Genomic DNA, 20,767 nt, shown 5'->3' with positions numbered 1-20,767 from the left:
AATTCGCTTCAAAAGGCGATATTTTGAGAAATTAAAAAAAAAATTGTATCCAAATCTTTCATTTCAACATCAAACATTTCATGGCAAGAAATCGGTAGAAAGTTGTGGGGCGCAAGAAGACAATGTTCCGCTTTGTAGTCCACGAATCATCTGAAACTTTTTCTAGTTCAATGTTGAAGTCTTCTCCGCCGTACAGAATTATAATAATAAATAGAATTTACTAATTATCAAGAAGAGTAATAATTTTAATTATTATAATTATAGATCCTAGAACAATGTATCGGCATTTAGCATAATTTCACAGATTAAGCAGCACTTTTCTTATTTGGAGGTTGGCAACACTGCTCCATGCGCTCTCTTCCCTCTCACGCGTTCATTTGTCGTGCCCTCTCGAGTCACTATACCCTATTCCGGGTATCTCTGGAGCAAGACCTCACACATAGGCAGAGAAGGGGAGGCAACTAGTGGGCGGAGCGAAGCAATACACGTTGCTGCAAATGCTGGTAGGTACCTGCTTTTCCCCTGCACGCAATCCCGTTCACTCATCTTATTCATTGGTGGAGCCCTCTCGAGTTACCACTTGCCCAGAGACTTGCTTTCGTCCAATCGCTCCAGATTCCCAGACCAGTGGCGGCGTTTGGGTTCCAAAACTGGGGGGGCTAAGATGGTTAATTTCCCTTGGTAGATATGGTTTAGTATAGTGCGGAAGCAAAAGTGGCAGAAAGTGAGGGGGCAACTGCCCCCCCCCCAATCGCCGCCACTGGCACTTATTTTCGTTCTCTTGAACCACAGATTCCGGTACTCCTCGCCTATTTGCTGACCAAAAACGTTCGAAGAATGGTTCAAATATATCAAAATGAATTCAAATAGTTAATGCATAGATTTTCTGTGAAAAGTCATGGTTTTGTAGTCCTCTAGTAAAAACTAATTAGTCCTACTACCTTGTTTATCACTCCATTGGAAATGGCTTGTAACAATATTAACGGGATAGATTAAAAAGGGTATTGTCTAACGCAGGCGCGTCGCCTGATAATGTTCGCATGAGCACGTGAACACTCATGTATATGTCTTAAATTACGTACATATTAGATGCACACACACATACGTATATTTATTCAAAAAAAACTTTGCTTGATGTACGAGTATATACACACAATTTACTGTGACACGATTTCTTTCACGTCTGATAATTTTTCTAGATAGTTGGTAACACTGACTCTCACGGTGTTCCACGGAGGGCGTTGAACACAATTGCTGTGTTGCATAGAGCTGACAGCTAAGGGGCTGTTGGCCACTATACCCCGAAGATGTTCACTTCGCTGTGCGAACACTGATGCTAGCGGCAATACTTCTTACATTCGGCACCAGAGTCGGCGTGTCTAGGGGGACTCGAAAAGGTCTGTACTACATAGTTGCAAACTTTAGCAAGAATTTGCTAAACCTGGTGGATTTTAAGGGGAAGAGCGACAATTTCCCCCGGGTCCTTCTTGTATTACTTCAAATATAACGTGATTTGGGGGGAAAATTGTTGAAAATAAATTGAACTGTTATTCTCAATTGAAGATGAAGTTACAAGGGAGAGGAGTAAATCTGCATTCAGTACAAAACTTATTGTGAACACTGGTATGCGAATCGCACGCGACGCCACTGTGTTCAAGTTATTTTTCCACATCTGACACGAGAATAACAAGTATCACAGAGATAACGAGATTTCTTTCCAAAATGCTGTCTAACACCTGAACCGCCGTTATCTAGAGGCTGCTGTTTCTCATCTTCTGCACCAACCTAGAACGCGAGGCCATTACCAGCACGCCGGCTATTTCTGTCAGAAGTTTCTCCCAGCTTGTATCTTCCACCTCCTGGATATCTGCTCTCCACCTGGTTCCAAGGTTTATTCCGATTCTTATTGGACGTTGTCACGTGTTTGTTATTGGTCCTTGTCGTTGGCGCGTGTCGAATCTAACGAGATCCCCGTCGCCAAACACGCGGGGAGCAGTTCAGGGGGTTTATAAGACAGACCGTAAAATTCTTTCTAGTCAAGAGGATGGAGAATTTTACGACACTTGAGCAATAAAAGTCACCTTTATGCCTCCATCAAAAAGACCGGCTTCGGGGAACCAGAAATATACTCCTCGCCTATTTGCTGTATCATTCTTTAAAATGCTACTCTTCCTCCCCAAGGGAAAAGGTTCTAATGTCTCTTCCGTATTTTCTGAAGGATCCATTTGGATAAGTTACTCTTTTTTTATACCGCAGTTTCGTCGAAGCGTTTAATTACATTTTTTCCTTGGTATTTCCGACAAAGATGTAAGCTCATGGTCATAAAGATTTAAGAGAAAATGTACTTTTCCAGTAGGAAGAGGCAAGAAAACCATCCAAGTTAAATTAATTAAAATTTATTAGCATATAACTGCGGAAAGAGCATGCAAGTCTTTTGCAATCTCATCTCTTTCCGTGTCAATAATTTTCCTGCATAAGCAACAGAATGTTTACCCATACATCGGTCATGTAATTCAATCGTGCCTCGCTAGAAGAGCTAGCTGCTGTTAGTCCAACTCCGTATCGAATAGATGGTGAAGCTTGAACTCCACATCACACGTAGTGTGCGTGAAATGCCACCAGAGGCGCTAGTGCTGCTACCTGAACTGTATATATAAAGCGACAGTCTGTCGAGATCAGCTCTGTTTCTAGTTGACTTGGATATTATTATCCGTACCAGCTAACTGTAGACCAGGCGAACGAGAACAAGTCTCTGCGCAAGTAGTAACGCTAGACGGCTCCACCAATGAACAGTAAGAGAAACGGGATTGTGTAATGGGGGACGGGAGTTTTCCCGATTTCTTCCTTCCAGAGGCGAAGATATAGTACAAGCAATGCAAGCACTGCTTGCATAATTCGAATATAATTTAATGTACTTAATGTTCTAAGCGTATTTAGTTTCCATCGCACTCGATTTCGCGAAAAAATGCGGCCGCAAACTCCCCCAGCAGCTCTGTAGCAAGCACCAGCCTCAATGCTTGCAGCCGTTCTGCGGGAAAATAAGGCCTCCGAAGGGGTCACATGGCGAAGCGTGAAATTGTGGTGGAACCCGTCCACAAAGCTTCTACAAAAAGCTGTGCTTTCCGAGCTTGCGTGATTCCCGAAAATAGCCGAGTTCAACCAAAAGCAGAAGGATTCATCTATGGATACGTTACCAGCAAAAACTAGTAACGAATATTTGTCTTCATGAACACGTAAACAAGATCGCAAATATAATAATAATTGTTAGTCATAAAATAACTAAAAGAAGTTATTATCACTGTTCTAAATTCCATATATATCATATTATATTACAAATTATTTTAGATTTCGCGAAATGTAAAACGCGTAAAAAAAGTTGACATTGGGAGTTGGGGCAGTGGAATTTCTGCACCCCCGTGAAGAGTTTTCTCAGGGAGGGAGGGAAGATTGGACGGACCTTGGTCCTGCACCCTGCTTCCTGGTCGGTCCAGCTCAAATTACGCCAGAAGTGTTGACCGCTACCAGTGTTTGCAACTGCCAAATTATTTACGCAGTAATTCAAGTGAGCTCTTTCACAAATTTTACAATCAATAAATTGACTGCTTTTGAATAAAACTTGGGGTGAAAATAAAGCTATCTGAGAAAGAACTATCTACTGATATTTGTACATGGCATAGAAGTAAATCGTATACATTCTGCATATTATGAGCACAAGAATATGTTTTAATGATTGATTGATTGATTTGTTGTTTTAAGTCCACTTTATGCACAGTAAGGCTAATCGGGACTGGACCTACAGTTTAAAATGGGATCTGAAACACTTGTGCCTCCACCGGGTATCGAACCCGGAACCCCTTGATTACAAGGCGACGACACTACCACTGCGCCATCGGGGAGGCCCGAATATGTTTTAAGTTCTATTATTATGACGCAAGTGGTGTTCCCAGGGTCTTTTTACGGTCCCCATTTTGTCATCTTTTCCTTCCTTTGACGTTTTTTCTTAGATATACTGGGCCAAAAGGGGGTTATGTCTACCATCAACCCCCCCCCTTCGCCCCGGGCACGCCATTGAATGACACTTTATTACTTAAATATTAATGTACATACTCGTTCTGCTGAAATGATTCTAATTCCTCCGCGTAATTTTTATCTCCATACTGATATATCTTTTGTGACGGATAAAAAAAATTAAGGAAATAGGTTGGTATCACTTTCTGTTGTTTCAGAGATTTTCAAAGTGATCTTGTGTGGATGCTTGCAGTTGTGGAAAGCGCGTGGGATAGTGTGAGTGTTTGTTGCTTCGTGTTTTGTGCTGTGAATTTATCGGAATGAACGCGTATTTAGGAACGGTTGATGTGAAGTGCGGGTGTATTATTGAGCAATTGAAAATTGCTTCGTTTAGCTCGAGAGAGATACCAACACCGCATTTACCGGACTTAAAAAACAAGTTAGCCCAAGGGGCTTTGTGCGACATTTCCAAAGGGTGGCATCCAATGGACCAAGAGTTTGAAATTTATTGTGGTGAGTACATCGTCTATGCATGTGTTTCTTTGCTTTGAAATGAATTTTTTATTGTTTGTGTTTAACTTTTTATTTAGTGTTTAAGTTACTCCAATGCGGTTTTTAGGGTGCCCAAAAATACTAAATTACATCATGCAGCGTAAAATAAACAAATGATTTCCATTTTTTTTTATCTAAATTGGTTTGGTCACCGTTTGACCATATTAAATAATAATGAACAAATAAAGGTACTAATAAGTAAGTAAGAAATTCTGTCTCCCTTTAGTCGTATGCGGAAAGTTCGCATATGCAAAACGTTTAATATCATATGAATAACGTTACCTGGATTTTTTTTAAAAAGTAAATATGACGTTTGCGGATCATATGGTTTATTTTTAGTACAGTCACTTTATTACGATATTTTGACAAATCTAGCGACTGGGTAAATGAGGCTATAAACCTTGAATCTTTCCCCTCGGCATGTCGTTGTACTACATGTTTTGTTGTACTGAAACATTGCTTGCCTCCTTCGTAAGACTACGCTTCGCTACTGCTTCCTTCGCTATGCAGCGTTGCAAACTTTTGAAAAGAACAATACCGAACGCACATGGCAAACCGTATTTTTGTCTCCAGGTCCGTACGATTGGTTTAAGAATTTCTAAGGGAATATTAGGGATAAAACTGCACGAGCAAATTTTGACAAGCCGTGCATTTAGCGTACGGACTGAGGTTCGGTCAGGACCGTACGGTTGGCAACGCTGCGCTTTCACCATTCGATTTTCCTCTGCCGATATGCGCGGTTACAGTTAGCTGGTATGGGAAATAGTTCACGTTAACTCTCCATTCTAACCATTACCAATGCGTAGTTAGAGATCGGTTAGTTCGTTGAACTCTCCAGCCTAACTATTGCCTATTTTAGGGGGAGCAGGAAGAGGTTCTATAAGCTTTTATAAAATCAGGTCTGTCCTCGCGTACTGGTTACCTACGTGGTTCTTCACATTCAAAATAAAGTTCAGACCAGGTCCGTAACTAGAATTGATCTCCAGGCGGGCTCTGTAAACCAAGTAAATTTTTCAGAAGTTTACCAGTATTAAATGAAGGTAAATTATGTGTGTAAGAGGGAATTAAGTTAATATAAAATATAGCTAAATTTACAAATATCATTAAAATACTAGTTTCTTTGCTGTATATTTCGAAACATTTCTTGAAGTGTTAATTGACTGCTACTGATATCATCTCTTACTACATACTCCATACCACTTTTGATGATACAGATATTTATGTGATAAAAGAAACAATGCACAACATTCAATCATAGTGCGTACCGCACCTTCCACCCCCGGCCGTAGCAATAAAACCCCCTTCGTTCTCAAAACTTGGGGGCTGTTGCTTCTGACGCAGATGCAGAAGGAATGTGGATGATGACGTCAAAGTTACAGATTTCTGTCTAAACAGGAGGCCGCAGCGTACAGATAAAGAAGCTTCCCTATGAAATAGCTTTCTAAAGTCTAGAGAATCTTCTAAATACTTGCCGCTACTTAGGCTTCAGCTCATAAATGAAACAAGATGAACGAATGTAATAGCTGCTGCTCATGTTCTGGGAATTTATCCTTCACCAAGTTGTGAGCAAAATAATAGGCCTATCTTCTGTTTACATTCTCACTCTTCACTGCAAACAAATTATACAAAATGTTATACAAAATAGTTTACGTAATGTCAAGGGGCTGGCGGCAGTGTCAAGGGGGCCTGGTTCAGACCTTAGAAAAATCTAAAACAGAACCTTACGTTGTATCTTCGACCTTCAACGGTTCACCAAGAAGACATAAAGCATAACATCCTCAAACTCAGCGACTTTAACAGCAAGGTAACATAGAAACTTTACAAGATAGCTTAAAGAATAGACAATCCTGTAGTGAGAGATCTAGACATCTATGGCAGCACATTGACGTACAAACACAAAAGAACGCCAAGTGTTCTCTAAAACCATAGCAAATACCAATGAAGGCCATAGATAAAACGGAACCAGCATGCTGGCTACATACAGTTGATTCTATTAGGCACTGGAGGGTGCCTTCATGCAACTAGTCAGAGCTTACTCACTACAAAGTCCACTAACACCGCGTGTGAATGGGCAACCAACAAACTTCTCCACTTAACTCTCTACAAAAATGTTATAAAATAAAATTCCAACGTAATTTTATTAGTGTAGTACTTCATTTGCTAACATTTTCAATAATATCTTACCTAAATATACATAAAAATATTGAATTCCAACTCTAGTTGGCATAGTGCAAATGGAATTTTGCCAATATATTGACCTGGGCGAATCCAAGGAGTCTGCAATGACAAATTTCTTAGAACCACGACAGCGTGCAGTTACACAAATGATCAATTTATTTGATAAAATTGAGGGGACACTTGTGATTCGGCTGAATAATTTTCATTGTGTTAGTGTGAAATTATAATTCTAACATTGATAGTTGTAATTTGTTGAGGTATTTTTAATATATTTTGAAACTTTTAATAATATTTTTTCTGACAACAAAATTTATCCCCATTCGAATATAACAATCAAGGAACCTTGGAAAGGTAGATGAAGGATGTGCATGTACATACATATTCGGAACATCGCAGATTCAACTCCCGGATATCTTCAATAAAGACCACGGATGCTCCTTCCCTTTCCTTGTCCATACTGTACTGTCACTTCAAGATCATAATTAACATGTAATACATGTACCAATACATGTATCGTGTCACAATACTTGAAACCTCAAAATGCGAAAGCACATATTTTGTCTATTCGAACATTCTGGGTAAGGTGAGATAGCACATACACGTGTGGAGGGCTCTTTCTACGTAGTTCACATTTACCGATATTGAAATGATGTCACATTGTTATACCAACTACAAATTAAAAAACTTTTGCATATCTTTGAGAACAGAACACAGGCTTCGCATGTAAATGTTGTCACGGGTGTAATAATTGTCCAATATAATATCAATTTTGACTTCTTTGACAGACTTTTTTTTTGTAATATCTTTCTATTTGCAAGGAAGGTTTCAATTTATTTCCTGCTATGACTCTATACTTTATTTCTTTTTCGACTAAGTTATTAGTATTTACAATTGAATCTAGGTACGTATGTAAAATATTTAACATTATCAAACTACATTGTATCTATGGTGAAATTACTACCTTTGTTTGGGTTTCAACTGCATTTCATATATTTGTTTTCAGTTCGAAAGTAATTATGAAATGTATCATAAAAAGAACGACAGTAATGAACGTATTTCAAGCTTTTCGTTATTATTCATTTTTAAATAGCTTCTTGCGTAACATGGAACTAGAGAAGTGATTAACGTGAGATCTCAATACTCAAGAAGATGCTGAAATCTTTCCCCTTATCTGGAAAATTCTCTCCTTGCCTCCGAACACAGGTGACGGCTCACAGATAATAGCTGGGGAAAGATCTTGCTTAATGAAGTTCAGAACTTCGCCAAGTATAGCCGGAGAAAAATCTATCTGGCGTTCATCTCGTGCTTCTTTATACAAGGACAGCGAAGCGCAAGTAATGTTCTCTTCGATATCGCAGAGCCAGCGCCCCTCCATTCCCCCCTGCGCCTCCTTTCATAACTCCGAATTGGCTCCGAAGGGGGCTGATGAGGTCGTATCTGGTGATTGCCCGTTCCTCGATCTCCGTGGATCACCCATGCATTGTAATAATTTCGCCTCTGCTTCCCATTCGGAGAGAGATCTCAACGGGGATTTCCAAGATGGGAGATGAGAAAAGCGTGGGACAGATAAGAAGGGATGGGAGATCTCCTTGGCTCTTTCCTCGTTATTTTTTTAAATCGAATCTGAATGCACATAATTTCCATACTTTACATGATGATTATTGATACACAAGTCGCACGTATTTCCTCAGTCAACTACAATTCAATGCTAGGAAAAAACAATTTACGTGGGCGAAACTTACTGATTCCCAAAATACTTAAAACTCAAAAATATAGAAGCAGCCCACTAAGTAGAATGTGTGATTTGTATGATACGATTTGAATGAATAACCAGGCCTTAGATTTATCATTGCCATTCAAACTATATAAAAAAATGATTGAATCAGAATTATGACAACATATAGATTGTACTAATCATTTCGTTTTCACTATTTTTTCCCATTATTTTCCATTGTAGTATTTTTCAAATATATATCTATAGGTATTTAACGTATGTAGCCAAATTATTGCACAAGTCTTTGTTCTTGTATGGTGAAAGACAAGTGTCGTTGATTATTTGTGATTATGTAATTGATTACTTATATTATCGGTAGATGTATGTTTGTATGAAGGCCAAGACGAAGATGGAGGGACAACGTTGAGATGGACCTAAAGGAAATCGATAGGGATGGAATAGAGTATATAGATCTTGCTCAAGATAGGGACAGATGGAAGGCCTGTGTTGCTGCAGCCATGAACCTTTGGGTTTAAGAAGGCTAGATAGTTAGTTAGTTAGTTTGTATATTTGTATATTTGCTAATTGTATTGTTTTCTTTGTTTTGTGTGTGTGTGTGTGGTTTTTTCTGTGTAAAGCAATCTGCCATCTGTAATTGGAGGTTACCTCTGTTGAGGGCAGTAAATAAATAAATAAATAAATAAATACATAAATAAATAGGAATGAATGAATGGATTTCTGTTTTTAAGTCCACTTTATGCACAGATAGGTTAATCGGGACCTAAAGTGTAAAGTGGGATCGAACCATTGTGTACATGTGCCTCCACCCCCTTCATTATGTAACGATTGATAAATTTTGGTAAATTTCTTTATTATTCAAATTACTTTTCGATAGCCCTCGTATAAATTATTTTGTAGTTCTAATCTTTTGAATGTACATTTTATCTTTGTTAAAATTGTAACGCAGTTTCTGCCAAGCGAAAAAGAACGCGAAGCAAGTTGAAGCTTGCATTATTTTTCTTTCTTAACAACAATGGGTTCTTTTTCGTTCGGCGCTGCGCGGGTTTGTAAATAAGTTTAGCTTGCATTGTGTTTCTCGATATGCCTTTTTGGAAGGGATGCTAAAAATAACTTTTCAGTTTGTCCAAATCTTTTGTTGGGGGATAGAATTGCGCAATCCCGCAAGTATAAATACCAGCCGTCTCGCTGGCAAAATAATCAGTATAGCAGTAGATTCCGGAATCGTTAGGTGATTAAATCGCTTGTCGAGGTCCAGGGAGAACACAGGCGTTGTTAGGGGAGTGGCTGGTCAGCTCTCCCTTCTACAATGCCCTGAGTTTTCCGTAAGCCACCTTTCTGGATTTGTGCTGGTCAGCATGATCCTTAAAGGGGATTTTGGCAGGCTTATAAATAATTTGATTCATACATATTTAATCTTAATAATTTAAAATTTTGATTCATAAATTCTATCGAAGTTGGCACTGGTCAGTGTGACTCCGATATAAATTCAAGATATACATCCTTCTCGTCGAGTTAATTTTTATTCTTAAATCATTCTGAATTCTCCTGGTCAGGAGGTTCATTTAAATAAATTTGTTTCTTTGATACTTAAATCCGAGAGCATACCTCTGGTCAGAGGATGTCTTTTAAATCTGATAGCTTATATAGTTTCACGTCCGTTTTTAAAGTTTGAGTATCCGGAACGTTTATTGGTTTCTCTTATTTAGGTTTTATATTAGATATAATTTTGAAACAGTTATAATAGGTGACCGGTCGAGTATATGTTTTTATAGAAATTCATTTAATGTAAAGGTCTATTGTTTTGCTTTTGCAATGTGAGTAGCCAAAAAGGGTAGACATAGAGTCCCCTGTTATGTTAAGGAATTCTACGTGGACATTTGTAATTTGTGGCCGAGATATGGCTTTGATATTGGGTAGAGAAAGGCTCCCCTTATATTTTGTTATGAATGTTATTGGAGGTTGGCCCTGAAGATGGTAATATACCTCATGAGTTCTAGAGAACATAATGCAGATGTGAAAATATGACAGAAGCACGAATAGGAATTTACGGATAAATGTTTATGCAAATTTTTCTTTTGTTTTCTAGAAATTTTGTCGACCATTACTTAATAATTTGTCACCGCTTATTGAAACCAAGTTAAGCTGTGTTAGTTCTGTGATGGGATATGGACATATATATAAGAGAGAGCTCTCTGGATTGTATGTTTACTCGAAAGCAAGTTTCAGTCTATGTTACGGAAGTCATTTTTGAACAAAAAATTAATTTTGGCATTGTAGTTTTCTCTTGATCAGAAGATTGTATATTTTTCTTTCAACCTAACTATGTTTTGTAAATAAATTTATAATCGTTAATTGGTATTTCCTTATAGTAAATTTGTCTCATAAGTATCAATTAACTGGCATCCTTTGGGTTTGGTGAGGTGTCCCGCCATCACTGGTCAGTGAGACGGAGGCTTTATCAATCCAAAGGACGTCAGATTCGATTATGCTGATTTCGCTCGCGACTCGCATGCGTATCCTCACTGGTCAGTGGGATGCGGGTGGGATCACGATGGAGGTTCAAGCATGAGAATGGTTACCTTATTTTGAAGTCTTAGATAAGTAAGCATAAATTTAATTTTAATTATATTATTCAAAAGCAGACCTTTACCCGAACTTTGGGATGCGGGGTCTCATGCCCCGCAGGAACTGAGCGTAGTCGTGGCATTTATATATTTATAACAGAAAGATATTTGGTAGGCAGCGACGCCCGGTCTTTGTCTTTCGAGGGGACCGAGCCGGTGTGTCGTGTGACTTGGCAACGGGCTGACGCCCTACATTGTTGCAATTACAAGGCGACGACGCCATCGGGGAGGCCCTGATTGGATGTAGGGCTGAGCCGATACCGATGCTTGGTACATTGATGCATATAATTATAGTGGAAAGTTTACACACTAATCACACACGGAATCGGCTGCTTCCAGTTTGTAACAAACTGATATGTCGGCACAAATTAAAATGTGGGATTAGGACATATACTCTATGCCAAGGTCGTCCAAATATCGGCCCCAAGGGCCAATACCATCGTTGCTTTTTCGTCATCGTTAACATCAAAAACGGCTGAGGTCCGAAATCAGAACGCGCTACTTTCTGGGCACCCTGCACCATAAATGGACTCCTCCTGGCGTAAAGGCGGACTAATCAAATTTATCTGATCTAAGAAACCAGATAATCTTGTATTACAGGGGCATTTTTTTCCATAAAGCATAAGTTGGTCATATTGTTATAAAATGTTCTGTATAATTTTTATTTTTCAAATTTTTTAACAGTATTTTTTATTTTTGCCAAAAAATGGTAGACTAAAAACAACAATTGAAGATCTTATTTAGAGTATTCAAATTAAAAAAGACAAAATTGAAATCGGTTGATATATAGTCGACAAATATGGGACATAAAAATACTAATTCCGCCATTTTGAATCCAATATGGCGGCTAGATGCCAAAATGAAAGACAAGGTTTCTAGACAACTTACATGTGCTCTCTCCATTTAAGCTAACTATGATTAAATTAGAAGTGTCAGTTTTGAGATGTAAGCATCTGAAAATTTGTTCAAATTTATGAATTAAATTTTGCGGGAGGCGATTTAAGGATGGATAAGTCATTAAATATTTGAGCAGGCAGGATACCATTTAAACAGCTTTACGACATGCTCATGGCCCATCATGCTACGTCAGCCTCTCAAAGCAATTCATTCAAATCGCAACATTAGTTTTTGCTGCAGGATTGAAAAAGTTACCTCCACAGAAGCAGCTCTGGTGTCCCAACCAAAGTACTTATGAATATAAAACTTTACAGGTTTCCATGTGGGATACGTTTGCACAACCTGTAGAAGTTCCGTCAAAATTGAAGAAGGTCGAGCAGGGACCATATCTGAATTTATGTCACTTGACAATGAATGACCCTATTCTCACAGTAAATCATTACACAAGATGACAAGAGAGCCAACATATCATAAGCGCTTACAAATTACCCATCCTTTCAATGCTTTTCATTTTTTGTACCATTACGCCCACTATTATTTTGTAGTGTTAATTTAACATCAGATCTTGCACAGTATGGTCAGAAATTCCTAGTTGTTGTTTTATATTATTTTTGACAGTGTGGCATTCAGATTTGCAATGCACTGTTTACCTTTGGTCTTTAATGCACATACAGATTCAGATTCGATAATAGTTCATTTTTAACCAACATTTAGGTAAGGCCTAGTACATGTAGATGCATATGTGTCCTGTAGAAGCCACTCCCTTTTGCAAAGTCGACAGCAGTCGCATCTTGTCGTCGTTGTTTGCAGAGGACTCGTCTGATGGCAGCCAGAGGGTGATTACTTCCGGTAACAAGATTATCCCATCACCCGCCGACGGAGGCGCAAGAAACGACGTGCGAGGTGGTGACACTCAGACAGCGCAATGACATACGGGGCCTCGGCAGTTTGTGTAGAACCTGGGGGCAAGATGACAAATTGATTCGTCCGTGTCAGAGATTTGCGTATGCTTCATTGTCCCTTCTCATTCCCACCTAGATATTTATATGCTGTTGCATTCATCAATTTATTGACTCGGTATGTGTCAATTATTCCTATCAATAAAAATTGAATTAAGTGTTACGCGGATGTTTGAGTGGTATTGAAACGGAGGTTAATATGCAAAAAAATAAATTGTTGATTTGGTCATATTCTGATCAAAATTCACAGGATGGGCATATTTTTAAAAGCTAATCTGCAGTCAACACACGAATTAACAATGAGCAGAAAATATAAATCTCAGAACGATATTGTCTACATCAAAGCTATCATGTCTACACCACACTGTCTCGGGAATATGTGGAGGAAGACCGCGCATAACAGCAGAGAAGGGAGAAAGAGAGTGAGCGGAGCGAAGAAATGCACTCACTTCCCCTCCCAACGTGTTAATTGGTTAAGCCCTCTCGATGACTACTTGCGCACAGACATGTTTCCGTTCGCTTGCTCCAGAGACTCCCGGGACAGACTGTAGAAGCTCCTCGGAAGGTAAACCTCGCCTTCACCCTCTGGAAGACTTGTGAGGGTGAGGAAGCGCTAGGGCATGGGTGAGTCGTGAGGATGAGGGAATGTGAGAGTGGGGGACGTGGTTGAGTGGGTGGGGTGAGGGCGGGGAGGTTGATTCAGAATAAACACCTCTGTTCAGAAGCCACTGAAAATCATTTCGGGAGCTACCGCTATTTCGCAATCGATGGTTTGGCCAACTCTGGGGGTGCTATACAAATGTGTTTGTGTGATTGTTTGAGAGTCCACTTTACCCAATCTGGATTGGACCTACAGTTTAAAGTTTAAAGTGGGATCCGCACGTTGTGTCTCCTCGATGGCGTTCTGCTAACGTGGTCGCCTTGTAATCCACTGGTTCCAAGTTCGATACCCGGTGGAGGCACACAGTGGACTGTATGTCCCGTCCCAATAGCCTGCCTGTGCATAAACTTAACGTAAAGCAAAAAACTCAAAATAACTAAGTAAAAATATTGAATTTGTAGACAGAGTAGACACGTGTTCAATGAAAAATCCATTATTCTTCACGTTGTGCACAGATTTCATGATTAACGACAATTCTCACAGAAATCAGAAAAGAGCTAACTAAAAATCGCGAAGCACAAAACCGGAAAACAGGACTAAAGAGTAAGATTCGTTCTTTATCTCTTGTTTCCAGGCAAAAATTGGCACTAAAATGTTACAGGCAGGAGAAGGAACATTTTGCGCTTCGTGTCGGATGTAACGAGTATATTAAATTACTTGGCCGCTCTTCCGGCGAGTCACAATTATGCAGATTTTCCGCATTAAATGCTATCGTGTGGGGGAACAGCATGTGTACGCCGGGGGCTTCATTAGAATGCACTCGTTACGGCATTCGAGAAGGCAGGGCTGCTCGAGCGTTCTTCGCTAAGTAAACTTATGAAAATTGCGCCGTAACTCTGCTAGGTTTCATATCTAGGCTGACGATAGAACAAAGTAGCGTTGGGTTTCCGCAACGTTCTGACGGATATAAATCCCGACAAGTGTTTACGAAATCACTTTATTCCTGTTGTGGAGACTGTTATGCTAAGTTAGTTGCACGTAAGCCACTTTTATCTAGGAAATCACTGTTTATGAAGTGATTTCTTTCCTTTTACCGTTAGCCAACCTTAAGTATGATGGCAATACAACTTTGACAAGACCCAGTATGCACATTTCTTCATTTTTAAATCGAAGAATATCATTACTTTTAAAACATACTGTGTCCAATTTAAGTACATTAGCCAAAATGAATTTATTGGCATGGATATGCATTTCCTCTGTAGTGACATCAAAATAGTAGCTCTCAAAGATTATGCAATACTCATCTGCCAATCCATAAATTATTCTATAAAATGGAAAACTCATTTTTCTACGATTGATTGGTTTATTATAAAGGGTGGCGCAAAAGTCATCATCCTATTTGAACTCCCCTTTACTTTGACATCTTGTTGTTCATATCAGTAGTGTTTTGTCAGTTAAATAGAAGAAACTCACGAAATTTATTGTGTGCGAAAATGAATAAGTATACCCCACAAGAACGTGGAAAAATTGTTACAATATTTTTAAGGAATCCCGTTTTGGTAATTTGCCATGGCCCCCCGATTTGACCGCTCTAGATCTTTTTCCTTTGGGGATATTTGAAGTCATTGGTTTATGTGAATAAGCCAGAGAAGTTACAGCAACTAAAATATGATATTCAGCATGAAATTGAAAACATTTCTACACAGATTTCCAACACCATGTAAAACGCAATAAAAAGAGCCCAAATTTGCATCAATTCGAATGGTGGTCATTTATTGGATGTTATCTTTAAAAATTGAGAACATAAAACGTACAAGAATCAATAAAAGTTTAACACAAGAAGCCTAATTTGTTTCATTTAAAACCCAAGCTGTAGGCTAAGAAAATCAGGTGATGATTTTGCGCGTTTCGGCTAATTGCGATGAGGATGAATGATGATAAGATGAAATAGATGAAGAGACAATCATAAATTCATATGCAGAGCAGACAACACAAATCTCATAGAGGATTACGAAATGACACCAATATATGCATATTAAAAAGTTACGCTTCAAATATTCGCGCGGTATGATAAATTTTAGATAATGCTTGGAAAACATAATAATGTTATTGTCGTGGCCAGTTCCAGGAATTAATAAAATGTAAGTTTTTCATCTTATTTACGTCTTAGTTGACACCAACGTCTTTTGTATCTCATGTATCTATAATTGTAATTTATTATTTAAATATATATTGTTTTGGTATTACAGCCCGTTTCTTTTATCCCGTTTCGCCTGGTTGCGTTTTCACCTACCCCCAATTCAATTTCACGTGATTTATGTGACACTAACTAAGGCGAAACGGGACATCCCATTTCGCCTTATCCTGTTTCGCCTTTCACACAAAAAAATTCCCACCAGGGAATATTATCGACATGAAGGGTCATTATTATCAATGTATTATTAACCTAACCTAACCTAACCTAACCGACAGGACAATGGGAGCCAAGGTAGGCAACAAGCTCTGCGCTCCCATTATGAATTATCTTTCAAGTCGATAATTTTCCCAGGTGGGAAATTTTTTGTGTGTAAGGGGAAATGGGATATCCCGTTTCGCCTTAGAAAGTTCGTGTCACATAAATCATTTGAAATTTTATTGGGGGAGGTGAAAATGCAATCAGGCGAAACGGGAGGACGCGTGTTTTAAAATTTAACTTTCGTCTCTTTAGTAGCGAGTTGTATATTAGCCACAATTTTTATTTTATTTCTATATTTTGAAATATGACACTGCAGGTAAATGTCCATTTATAGAGCCCTACATATTACATTAAATCTTACAAAAGAAATGAGAGAAATTACATTATAAATAGAAATAATGCAAACGTATACAGAGTGAAATTTAAAAGAATGACAAACAGTATTGACAAAACCTTTCATTTTCGTAGCTTTCACCTTTAACTAATTATCTTGTCAACTAAATTGTTTACTTGGCAAGATACTTGACTACTTAAAGGAAAATAATTTATTTGCTCCAATATCATTCATATTGTAATTAATAATAATAATAATAATAACACTTGTAATAATAATACTAACAAACGAAGCAGCATCGGTGGCTGACAGCGTTGTGTGGTCGATTCACAATCTTTCTACAGAGGGTTGTCTCAAGTCCCGTGCAAACGATGGTAGTTCATTGGTGACTCTTGCCCACTTAATCATCATTCATCATTGGCAGAAATATGACGTAAAATAGGAAAAATAGAAAATCAAATAATACTAGATTCATGATGAAGGTGGGTCCTCAGAATTTTGACTTGTTAGCTAAGTAACGTTACCTGGAGAACTGAATTTGTCATTGCCCTTGTAGACAATAAGGACATTTTAAAATGGGAAACAACGTGACATTTCGAAACATGGCTGGGCGGAATATTTCATCAAAGAGAAATCTGTTGGCTTACCTTCATCCAAAAAGATACACGTTAATGAAACTTTCAAGAACATGTTTCCCTTACCAGAAGAAACTTGAGGCCTTGACATTTGAAATTCGACCAATCGAATAGACTTCAAAATACATATTATGGAAGGTACTTACCTATCTTGATGACTTCAGGTAGACCAAAGCCATTTCCAATCACGAGAATTACGATTACCGAGAAAACTGTCCGATATTTTGCCTTGGTCTTCATGGCAACGCCTCACACTGCACGAAACATGACGGCACAAGAAGCTTTCGAGAAATTACACGCATCAAATTTTACGCGTTTCTCATCCCTCCCCCACTGTTTGGGCTGACTTCACATCTGAAAAAAAGAGAGAAAAGACAGATAAAATTTTCCGTTTGCAATATGATGATCACCAATTTGCATCCATAGGTTATTGCTTTCGGTACTCACCTAGATCATTTTTTCAAGAATATTACTTTTTAAATACATGTACGTGGGCGAATCAAAAAGTAAGTTACACCCGCCCCGTGTTCCAGTACTAAAAGAGAGAAAATGATCACGCTTGGTGGCAGCACTGTCCGGAATGTATTCTCCCCATACCCGAAGCAGCCATGCTGCAGCTGCTTTAATATGAGAGTAGTCACCGTGTCAGTATGGCGTGTCGTACTGAGGTGTCGTCCAACATTGAGTTGCGCTCAGTCGTCCGATTTTTGTGGACACGAAGGCATAATCAGAGTAAAATCCATCGCCAAATTGTCAAGGTGTATGGTTAGAATACAATGTCACACCCCATGATCAGGAAATGGTGCCAGATGTTCGAAGAGGAAACGTGAACGACGAACCGCGTGTCGGGCGGCCTGCAACTGTGAACACTATTGACAAGACGGAGCGTGTGAATGCAATCATTCTTGCCAACCGCGACGTGAAAATTAAAAGAGATTGGAAGTGAACATATCCTATCATAGTGTGTGTATGCTGATTCACGACCAACATCGTATGCTCTCACTTGGTGCCACGATTGTTAACCGATGAGCACAAAAGTCAACTCAATTGAAATTGGACGGAATTTTTACACACAAGAAATCAAAAAACTGGTCACACGTTTCGAAAAGTGCTTAGAATACCTTGGTGACTATGTCGAAAAAAGTAAAATGTCCATACATTTTTGTCCAATAATTATTTTATTTCTAATGTGTTTTGTTTGTTTTATACAGAGGGGGTGTAACTTACTTTTTGATATGCCCTAGTATGTGTTACATGGAAGCTTAAATACAATGACGCTTTGCAAGATACCGGCGGCGGGTGAGGGGTGTCAAGAAAAAAAGGGCTGCTTGAAAGGACACTTACGAAGAACCCCCATGTCCAGGCACGGACTCGAACCAGGGAACATCCGTGGTGATATCGAAAGTCTGTCACTTAACGTACTCGGCCACCGACATGTGTGAAACGTAATTTTCGAGTGATACTCTTGTAGGTCGAACACCGATTCTTTTAAAACATAGCTGTTGCTTTGCTAGTGCCTCTTCATCGGTTTCCCTTCTTCATCACTCATCGTCATCGCTTAGACAGAAAAGCGACGAGAGGTAAGAATTATACGAATCGACTCCCCCCACCAGACTTCCTGCCTGCGTTTCGGATCTACAGTATCGACGATTCTACTTTTGTTAAGTGTATAGAAAGCATAGAAAAGTTTAGTGGTGATATGCTCGTACGCAAGACTCTTCCTTATATTTAAATGTTACGTAACTTGATGGATACAAATGAACAGTAAGCTGGAAACATGTTTTTTGAACACTAGTAATTGCATCCTACGAAGTGCAAATTGTTCCAAAAGGTAATAGAGGAAACTCGTTTCGCTTTTGTTCATGACCGTGATTTTTTACTCCCATGCTCTTGTCAGAGGAAGAGCATTAGCAAACTGTTTGGCCAACAACCAACCCATTATTGCATCCATTAATAACGTCACCAGCGATAGTTGGATAATGACGGAAGGTAGTCAACATATTTTGTGGTGTTATTTAATTTATATTTAAATGCCAAATTTAAACATCATACTTGGGATAAAAGTTAGCTTAAATATCAAGGTTTTCCTTTCTGTTAAGGAGCAACAATATCTGTATTATTACGTATATAATAGCTTCCATTATCGGTGGAGCCACATTATATAATAGTTTGCATCCTCGTACTTTAAAGTATAGGTTAAGTACCGATTAGTCTATCGGCGCATAAAATGGATTTAATACAGCCTTTTGTATTATTATTATTATTATTATTATTGTGGGTTGAAAACTGTCGATTATAATAGACAAACTTTCTTCATACATTGAGTAAATTTCAATAATCATAAATTCTTGTGTATCTAATGATGGTAAAGTACAATAAAAAAATTGCTAATGGCCAATATCAAAAGGATTGAATACTGAAATCCATCCTGTTTTAATTATGTAAGTATTAAGAAGATTTCGTTTATTCAGATAATTCATATGTTTTCATTGGGTAAAGCAACAAACATCACCAGAAATTTACAAGAGTATATTTACAGAACTCGGTGTAACAGTATCGCTCGGCACGAAGGGAGATCCAGGACTTCAAACGTCTGTGTAAATTGAGGCTACTCCCTAAATGAGAGTTCACTATTTACTTTCTTGAAGAAAACTAGAGAGCTCGTCAAGTATTGCCAGGGATGTGAGAACAGCGATTTGTTCCGTAATCAAATAGTCTCGGATACAAGGATTCGACTCTTTGAGGAGACATCCCAATACACATAATATTAATAATAGATATGCCTAAGAGCGTGAATGGCATATGATGTCCATGAATTAGCAAATTATGATAATACTGTAGAACTTTCAAGTGCTTTCCTTTGCGATGGCAGAATGTGATATTAAATGCAGAACGAGAAGTTTCAATTACGCATTTACGGATCGCCGTATCTAAAGTCACCGTATCTATACTCTGCCGGAAGTGTCTGCAGGGTTCCCCTGGAAACAGGGGCTCCTTGATTACAATACAAAGACGTTACCACTACGCAATCTGGAAGGCGTGAATGATAGTGAGATCCTAAGCAGTTCCTGGAGATAATATCGGCTGGAAGGGTAGAGCAAGAAAAGAATTGGAGGAGGTCGTGGAAGAAATTGGAAGAAAATGAGGGAAGGGGACGGTCAAGAAATGAAAAAGTGCATGAAAAGAGCACAAAATGCGTAAGAAGAAAGGAAATCACACTTACGTACATAAGAGAAATAGGAAAATTGGAAGGAGAAGGAGAATATTTATTTCGGAGGGAAAAATTACTTTTCGTGAGCGAAAACACTAAAAGTACAAACCAGGCCTGAGAACATTGGTTTCCATGTTTACCAATAATTTGCACTCGGGAATTGCAAATAAGATTCAGCCACTTTTGGCTAATCGCAAAGATGAGGATGAGTGATGATTTGATGAAGAGATATTCACAAAGAACACCCACGCCGCCACGAATATCTGCAAGCTCCTTAGTCAATCCCATTTTTCAAAAACATCTCTCTCGCCTACTAGCCACAGCATAAACAAGACACAAGTGGCACATATAAACGTTGAAGAATATGATAGCGTTCTATTTTTGGACTTTGAAAAACTACTTCACGTCGAGAAGAATATCAAAAGAAGAACACTCCCCCATAATAAACCTGATTGATTAACATGCTAACTACGAACGACAGGGCAACTAATCAATAGAGAGCGGCGCTTTTTCGGTCCACAAGTGATAAACGCCGTCATAAAACAAAGTGAGGGGAGGGGGAAGGGGGGCATAACGTC

General features: G+C 38.8%; 1 protein-coding gene across 1 annotated transcript in view; it reads right to left on the bottom strand.

The window, feature by feature from the left end:
* The window catches only part of KaiR1D (Kainate-type ionotropic glutamate receptor subunit 1D), a 363,464-nt gene that overhangs the window by 321,702 nt on the left and 20,995 nt on the right, over positions 1-20,767 (bottom strand). The window contains exon 2 of the mRNA XM_083123772.1: positions 17,125-17,332. Coding sequence (XP_082979898.1) covers positions 17,125-17,218 — 94 coding nt within the window. The 5' untranslated portion in view covers positions 17,219-17,332. The remainder of the gene's footprint in view (positions 1-17,124; positions 17,333-20,767) is intronic.

The sequence above is a fragment of the Lepisma saccharinum genome, chromosome 6 (genome assembly GCF_977018435.1).
Source record: "Lepisma saccharinum chromosome 6, izLepSacc3.1, whole genome shotgun sequence".
Lineage (NCBI taxonomy): Eukaryota > Metazoa > Arthropoda > Insecta > Zygentoma > Lepismatidae > Lepisma > Lepisma saccharinum.
This window is presented reverse-complemented; position numbering and strand designations above follow the sequence as displayed.